An 8,836-nucleotide genomic window follows, 5' to 3' on the forward strand; every position below is an offset into this window, starting at 1 on the left:
CACTGTGAGTGGCAAGGTGTGATATGTGGTGGACGGCATCCCAAAAGAGTCATGTCCCTCAATCTAATGTTGAAAGGCTTGGGGGGTCTTCTATCACCTCATGTCGAAAACCTCTCTTTCTTGAGAAGCCTCATTCTACATAATAACAACTTTCATGGTGAAATTCCACAAAGCTCTCTTTGAAATGGCCGAAAATCAAGGACCACTTCCATTCTTGATTTCCTTTCCTCGCGGCACAGATTTCCAGGAAGTCATTGGGTAGCCATCAAATCCTCCATTTTGACGTAAGTGTGTGCGTTTGCCCTTTCTTTGGTTCGGCCAATCTACAAAACTTTTAAAGTCCAACCCTTTGTTTGGGTTAAACTTGCATATTGGGTCAAGTTTTGCTGTGTAAAAAGGTGTCTTTTGATCAATGGAAATGCATATGCTTTTGAAGGTCTTCTTTTCTTATTTAATTCAATCTGAAAGAGACTTTGCTTGCAGCTTGTTAGGACATAGAACCCACTCACAATGGAAAAGCATATGGCAATTATGCTCCTATTTTTCTATGCCAGCTCCCATTATGGACGAGTCCAATGATGCAAACTAACCGACGGATCAGCTTGCTTTAATCTACTTCAGACATAGTGTGGATGAGGATCCACTTGGAGCTTTGAGCTCGTGGAATGACTTTTTTCATCACTGTGAGTGGCAAGGTGTGATCTGTGGTGGACGGCATCCCGAAAGAGTCGTGTCCCTCAATCTAATGTTGAAAGGCTTGGGGGGGTCTTCTATCACCTCATGTCGAAAACCTCTCTGTCTTGAGAAGCCTCGTTCTACAGAATAACAACTTTCATGGTGAAATTCCACAAAGCTCTCTTTGAAATGGCCGAAAATCAAGGACCACTTCCATTCTTGATTTCCTTTCTTCACGGCACAACTTTCCAGGAAGTCATTGGGTAGCCGTCAAATCCTCCATTTTAACGTAAGTGTGTGTGTTTGCCCTTTCTTTAGTTCGGCCAATCTGCAAAACTTTTAAAGTCCAATCCTTTGTTTAGGTTAAACTTGCATATTGGGTTGAGTTTTGCCGTGTAGAAAGGTGTCTTTTGATCAATGGAAATGCATATGCTTTTGAAGGTCTTCATTTCTTCTTTAATTCAATCTATAAGAGACTTTGCTTGCAGCTTGTTAGGACATAGAACCCACTCACAATGGAAAAGCATATGGCGATTATGTTCCTATTTTTCTATGCCCAGCTCCCATTATGGATGAGTCCAACGATGCAAACCAACCAAACGGATCGGCTCGCTTTAATCTACTTTAGACATAGTGTGGATGAGGATCCGCTTGGAGCTTTGAGCTCGTGGAATGACTCTTTTCATCATTGTAAGTGGCAAGGTGTGATATGTGGTGGACGGCATCCCGAAAGAGTCGTGTCCCTCAACCTAATGTCGAAAGGCTTGGGGGGTCTTCTATCACCTCATGTCGGAAACCTCTCTTTCTTGAGAAGCCTCGTTCTACAGAATAACAGTTTTCGCGGTGAAATTCCACAAAGCATTGGCCACTTGTTTCGCCTTCGTCGTCTCGTACTTAGTAACAACTCTTTGGGTGGACAAATGCCCACCAATCTTTCTCAGTGCTCAAAGCTTGAGATTTTAAATCTCATCGGTAACCACTTTGTAGGAAAAATTCCTAATGAGTTTGGCTCTTTGTCAAAGCTTCAAGCTTTAGGTTTGGCTATAAACAATCTTGTAGGATCTATTCCTCATTCTATTGGAAATCTCTCCCAACTTTCTAAGCTTTCACTCATGAAAAATGGGTTGCAAGGAGAGATTCCCAAGACATTGTCCAAGCTTCATGGTTTGAGTTTTGTTCAATTAGCATATAACCAACTCACCGGCGAGATCCCTCCGACAATCTTCAACATGTCCGGCATTTTCTATTTCAGCGTCGGTAACAATCAATTGAGAGGGAGCATTCCTCCTTATATTGGTGATACTCTTCCTTCTCTCTTTCTTCTTGATTTTAATAGTAATTTTTTTACTGGGGTTATACCTCCGTCCTTATCAAATGCCTCTAGCCTTCAATACATCTACTATAACATTAACAGTTTTCATGGACCGATGCCCGCAAATCTTGGAAGGCTAAAAGCTCTTAGAGTAATATCCCTTACTTCTAACGAGTTGAGAGATGACTTCAATTTCATTACCCCATTGACTAATTGTTCAAGGCTAGAAGCTATTTTGTTGGCCTTCACTTTTCTTGAAGGTCAATTGCCGGATTCTATTGGCAATCTTTCCAATAGCATTAGTTTAATTTCTATGTCGTCCAACACAATGCACGGAGCCATTCCTCCAAGTATTGGCAATCTCTTCAACTTGTCCTATCTTGACTTATCAAACAATTCGCTTGGTGGTCGTGTTCCTTCTTGTATTGGAGCACTCCATAACTTGCACGAATTGTACTTGAGCGGAAACATGCTAACGGGAGAGATTCCGTCATCAATCGGCAATTTGACTTTATTGAATCGCTTTTACTTGCCATTCAACAACTTCTACGGGGAAATACCGCAAAGTCTTGGTAACTGTAGGCAGCTCATCGAGCTTGAGCTTTCCAATAATAATTTGAGTGGTTCAATCCCAGGGGAGGTTCTTGGCCTTTCTACCATTTCGATTATCTTCAACTTGGCACATAACCAGTTGAGCGGATCTCTCCCGTCTCAAGTTGGGTCCTTGATCAATCTTGGCGAACTGGATCTATCTTACAATAAGCTAATGGGACCAATTCCTAGCTCCATCGGCAAGTGCTTAGTATTGTGGCAGCTCAACTTAGCATTCAATTCCTTTCATGGCGAAATTCCTCGGCTTTAAGCACATTACGAGTTTTACAAAAGTTGGATGTTTCCCATAACAACTTATCTGGTGAGATCCCAAGCTTTCTCGCTCAACTTATAGATCTAAAGTACTTGAATCTATCTTCAAACAAGCTTGAAGGAGAAGTTCTGAAGCAAGGAGTATTTCTCAATGCTAGTGCAGTGTCTATCTTAGAGAATGGGAATCTTTGTGGAGGTATTGCAGAACTAAACCTTCCTTCTTGCAAATCGAATACCTCTAAACCATTATGGACCAGCAAAGTTAGAGTAATTGCCACAGTGACGGCTGTCTTGTCATACTTCATTATGTGTCTTTGCCTGTTTATCTTTTGGTATCGGAGAAAGAAGTTGAAAAAGAATACCTCTTCGATTGAATTTCCATTTAAACACAAATTTTCGATGGTCTCTTATGAGGAGCTCTTTAGAGCCTCAGACGGATTCTCTGAGAGCAATGTGATTGGTAAAGGGAGATATGGTACTATCTATAAAGCAACCACACAAGAAGGCGGCTTGGTGGCGGTTAAAGTGCTCAACTTGGGCCACATAGGTGCTTCGAAGAGCTTCGTCTCGGAATGTCGAACCTTAGGGGCTATACGACATCGAAATCTCATGAAAATAGTGAATGTTTGTTCAAGTGTGGACTATCATGGCAACGATTTCAAAGCTCTATTGTACGAATACATGGCTAATGGGAGTTTAGAGAATTGGATACACCAAGGAAATGAAGAGGATGTTGAGCATGAACATGAACATGGAAAGCCAGGGCATTTGGGACTAATGCAAAGGTTAGACATTGCCATTGACATAGCTTCCGCAATCGAATATCTTCACGAGGTTTGTAGCCCAAAGATTGTACATGGAGATCTGAAACCAAGTAACATCCTTTTGGACAACAAGATGATGGGACGTGTTGGGGATTTTGGGCTGGCGACAGTTAGCTCCCCTACGAAAACAAACGCCATGGACATTGATGACAATGGTAGCTCATTAGTAGTGAGGGGTTCCGTAGGTTACATACCTCCCGGTAAGAAAATTTTCTCATTAATTGTCTAAGTCTTATTTGTGTTTTGCTTTTAGATAAAAGATTTATTTTCATTGTATACTGCTTGATGTACACTATTTTAGAGTATGGCATGGGGGATATGGTATCCACACAAGGCGATATGTACAGCTACGGTATACTTTTATTGGAAATGTTAACTAGGAGGAGACCCACGGAAAAGACTTTCAAGGACCATTCAAATCTCCACAACTTTGTTAAGGTGGCTCTGCCAGACCGAGTGATGGAGATTGTGGACTCGGCCATTTTTAACGGAGAAAGTGAGAATGACATTGAGAGGATGAGAGGATGCGTTGCCTCCGTCCTAAGAATTGGAGTTGCATGCTCGATGGAGTTACCACAAGATCGGATGGATGTGGCCGAAGCTCTCAAGGAACTGCATAAGATTCAGGCTAGGTATGGATCCAAGTAGGGGCTTGGTTGAAGGAAGTTCAGCTCCTAGACACTTGGACTAAACTTTGTCTTAAGATTAATTTTGCTCTTTGAACAAGAAAAATTCAGATGGTTCTATTCTTCATCTTGGTTGTAATCCTTTTCACTAGGCCCAAAGCCGGACTCATATACTATTCAAATGTATGTAATCCATCTCCATCTCCATTCCCCCTCCCCTCTTTACGATCTCCCTATTTTCTTCATATGAATTTTATGTTTCTAATTTTTCCTCGGATAGTCCATCTCTAATAATTTCTTTAGATGCAAAATTTTAATATATGTTTATAGATTTATAAATGTAGAAAAATATAAAGTAGAGGTGTATCTTATAAAAGGTTATAAATTATGTCAATGCCAATTAATTTTTAAATGATAATTCATATTGTGGATTAATAGGAGAAGTAAAAGTAAAGTCAAATAAGATTATTAAGTTTCACCAAGGTTGATTTTAGGTGGTGGCCTTTTTCTTTTTTTCTATTTTTGGCACTGGGATGATGGTCATTTTAACAATATAAAATCTTAGGTTATACACTTAGATGTTAAAAATATGAGAATTCAATTGGATAATTTAAATGAGTTGAAGAACTACAAGTGAGATTATTAATTGATGTAATACCATGAAAAATCCCAAGTTGATTATCCCGTGACAAATTTATTCAAACTAATTTTTTGACCACAAAAAACTCCAAGCTATACACTCGTAACAATCTCCGTTAGAATTTGTGTTTAATTGCTAAGTTAAATGACATGTGGCAATAAACATTTGTACCAATTTGGGATTTCAACCTCTGTTTGTCACATATGTATCGTTTGTGGCTTTTTGTGATAGTAATCCAATTGAACAGAAACAACAGAGGATAAATTTATCACAAATATATTAATTTGAGGTTTTTGTGATTTATTATAAATGTGTTCTGAAATTTTTCATGATATTTAATCCTAAATTTTATTATCGTTTTTTTTATAATGCATCAACGTCTAGAAGAGCTTTTCAGTTTCTCTTCATCCTTGCGCATCTCTGTCTGTCTCTTCTACCCTCACCATTGCGGTTCTTATAACTCTTGCCTTCACCTCCGAAGCAGCTGCCATATTTATGCTGAGTGTCGAATTCTCCTCGCAACTTTAATTTTCCTCGGATTCTGTCGGACCAGTTTCATAGTGAACGACGGTCGAGGTCCCCCAAAAAATGGTTTTATGCTGTCATCAAATCGGTTATGTGATAGAATAAAATTGACTATTTTGGATCAATAGGACTAAAGATACAAACTTTGTGGAGCAAAAATTGATTGGACTTTGTAAAATTCATCAATATTGGAAATCTGATATCTCATTATGAAATCCATCGTCACTATTTAGAAGATTAGGTTTGATAAAAATTTCGAGTTAGAGATTTCAAGAAAAAAGGAAAACATCAGTCCTTAGGTACCAGTCTGTTCTATAACAAGCTGGTCTAATCACCAGTTTTGAGCTCCTAGAATCCCTCACGGGCACAAAAGGGGTCTCATCGGAAATCGGATCTCTCGCCAATTTGCCAGGCACACCCTTGGAATCAAGTGGCATTTGTCTGAGGCATTCACTGTACACTCCTATCAATTATATTATGTAGCGTCGACCGTGTCTCGGGTGAAAAAATCTCAGGTCGACCTCTAGAAACACGGCCAGTTTTAGGGGGACGAAAGGGACCGTCCTCCTCCTCGACGCTGCCCGTTCCGGGATACTTCTGATGGTTTCCCACTAGGAACCTGAGACGTGAATACTTCGCGCGTGGATTTACATGAGGTCAAACATTGACCCACCCACGACAATGAACCGTGTATGATTTACATCCTAAAAATATTTTCACAAAAATACAATGTAAATGAAGAGACAAATTTCCAATACGGGACGCACGACAGTTTGGCACGAAACTTCCTCGAAGCTTCGTCTCCCACCCAGCTTTGATGTGAAAGCAGGAAAATCCTCCTCCCTTTTTTTTTTTCGTTTGTTTTCGTTTTTTCCACGCAGTTGGGAACGCTCCATGTCGTTGATTATTTTGATAGTTTGCTTGATAAATGATTCTTCTCGCCACAATTTGATAAATGATTTTCTTTAGGATTAAAACCACAAAAAACTTCAAATTGGTACCCATATGTAAATTTACCCCAAATTAATTTTTAATTATAAAAAACCCCAAATCACTGCACATATGATAAATTTACCTCAAATTAATTTTTGAACAAAAAACCTTAAACTGGTATATTTGTAACAAATTTAATCTCCGTTAATTTCTATTAAATTAAATTAATACCACAAAAGACCACAAATCAAATTGGTACATTCGTTAACTGACATATCATCCAACTCAGTAACTTAACGGTGAAATCTAACAGAAACAAATAAAGGGTAAGTTTATCACAAATGTATCGATTTGAGGTTTTTTGAAGTCAAAAAATTAGTTTAAAATAAATTTGTACCAATTTAGAGTTTTTTGTGATATTAATCATTTTCTTTATTGGCAAGCAGCGTTTGATAAATGATTCAAGACCACAATTTCAATATTTTCCATGGATCCTCAATGGGAATTTATAAGATGACGTGCTTTCACCGATTCATGTAATGGATTCTAATTAATGGCGTTTTTTATATTAAAATTGCTAGCAATACTTGGATTTTTCTTTTTCAATTCCGTTAAAAATAAAGATGTAAGATTCTACGCAGTAAGAATGCACTCTTTATCATCTGCAGTTTGAGAAAAAAAGTTCTGGTTTATTTACAAGTAACGTTAATAAGTATACTGAAATCGATATTAAGTTATATGACCAAATCATAATTTAACATTTAGCCAGTGCATAATTAGATTTGTGAGCATATATATTATACAAGTGTGGAAATCTAGACAATTCTCATTTTCTTTTTAAAAAATAATTTTTCGGTAAAATAAATCTTCCAATTCTCTTTAGCCTAATCTTCTAGAGAATCTTGAAGTTTCCACTTATTATTAAAAATGTCATGAACTTTCAACTTTACCATGTGGAATATAATCTTTCATTTTTGTATTATAATATCATGAAATCTTAATTTTTTTGCAAAGTGTCCTCAACTTTCAACTTTATCAAGTTAATTTAGATATCACTGGACGATGTCCATATCTAGATTTTGATGAGTGAGCACCGTAGATCAATTCATGTCCAAAGACTTTAAACCCTTCTAACTAAGACTTATAAAACTACTATTTCTGATTTAGACGAAGATTTGCAAGAAGATACCTTTTGGCGGCATTTATGGGCATAGCTTACCATGTCTTTTACCATAACAAAAGAAAATCTTACTACAAAATGGCAACACGATAGTTTCATTGCTGTTTGATGTTTTTAAGAATAAAGTAGGAGCAAAAGAGAGAAGACACTTTGATTTCCTTCTGGGATTTGAAGGAGAAACTAAGGGAAGAACTAAAGCAAAGAACTTCTTTGCATAAAACAAAAGAAGAACATATATATATGATCTTTGACACGCATTAGTGACACAATTTTGTGGCATGAGTGATCGTTGATAAAATAATAAGAATAATATCTTCAGGCAAGCCAAACGTCGTTTTAGAATATTGGTTAGTGGAGAAGATTCTATATCTCCAGGAATATGATTCTATGTACTATATGATCATCATTTATACTAGCCACGACTTAAAGTGTAAATGGACCATCACCACGAAACTTGAGTAAGAGGAGAACAACTCGACACATTCCAATCAATGGTCGGCACAACTATGGAGGTGCACTTTGCAACGATTTAGGTCCGCTATAAGGATGGTTAAATACTTGACATCTAAAAGTTTGATGAGTTCTTAAATATTTTAAGCATTTTGTCAACGAGAAAACATACATATTGAAATGTAGGAACTTGAAGCTGCAGAATCTATTTTGACTTGGGTTTATACTATCAAACTTTCAATTATGACCATTGAGACATCAACACCTCAAACTTTTTCTTGTGTTATTAAAAATCCCAAAGTAGACACCACACAAATCCCACACCAACACCCTCCTGGGCTTGAGCTCGGCACGACCCCTCATAGTTAGGTGTCCTGCCAAGCTAAGCTAGCTAGCAATAACGAGTTGTGCCAATGTTCAAGTTCTAACTTAGGCTCATTCATTATTTGTATTTGGGTTATGTCACGAAAAACTCTCAAATTGGTACACATGTGACAAATTTAATTTAAATTAATTTTTTAACTACGAAAAACTCAAAATTGGTACACTTGTGACAAATTTACTTTAAATTAATTTTTTTACCATAAAAAATCCCAAATTTATACAGTTGTGATAAATATACCATTCATTAAATTGGATTAATACCATGAAAAATCACAAAATCGGTACACTATGATAAATGGAGGATAAAACCCCAAATTGATACATTTATCAATTGTTATGTATTATTCAACTCAAAATTTGACAGCAAAATATCTGAAAAGGCAAATATGTTATAATTATACTAGTTTGAAATTTTTACTGGTC

At 37.3% G+C, this 8,836-nt stretch overlaps 1 protein-coding gene across 1 annotated transcript; it reads left to right on the forward strand.

The window, feature by feature from the left end:
• Positions 1-1,077: 1,077 nt before the first annotated feature.
• On the forward strand, positions 1,078-4,323 carry LOC104439390 (putative receptor-like protein kinase At3g47110). The gene is given in 3 exon segments (XM_010052464.2): positions 1,078-2,841; positions 2,844-3,875; positions 3,977-4,323. Coding segments are annotated over 3 exon segments (3,030 nt in total). The 5' UTR covers positions 1,078-1,190.
• The last annotated feature ends 4,513 nt before the right edge of the window (positions 4,324-8,836 follow it).

The sequence above is a fragment of the Eucalyptus grandis genome, chromosome 3, assembly GCF_016545825.1.
Source record: "Eucalyptus grandis isolate ANBG69807.140 chromosome 3, ASM1654582v1, whole genome shotgun sequence".
Classification (NCBI taxonomy): Eukaryota; Viridiplantae; Streptophyta; class Magnoliopsida; order Myrtales; family Myrtaceae; genus Eucalyptus; species Eucalyptus grandis.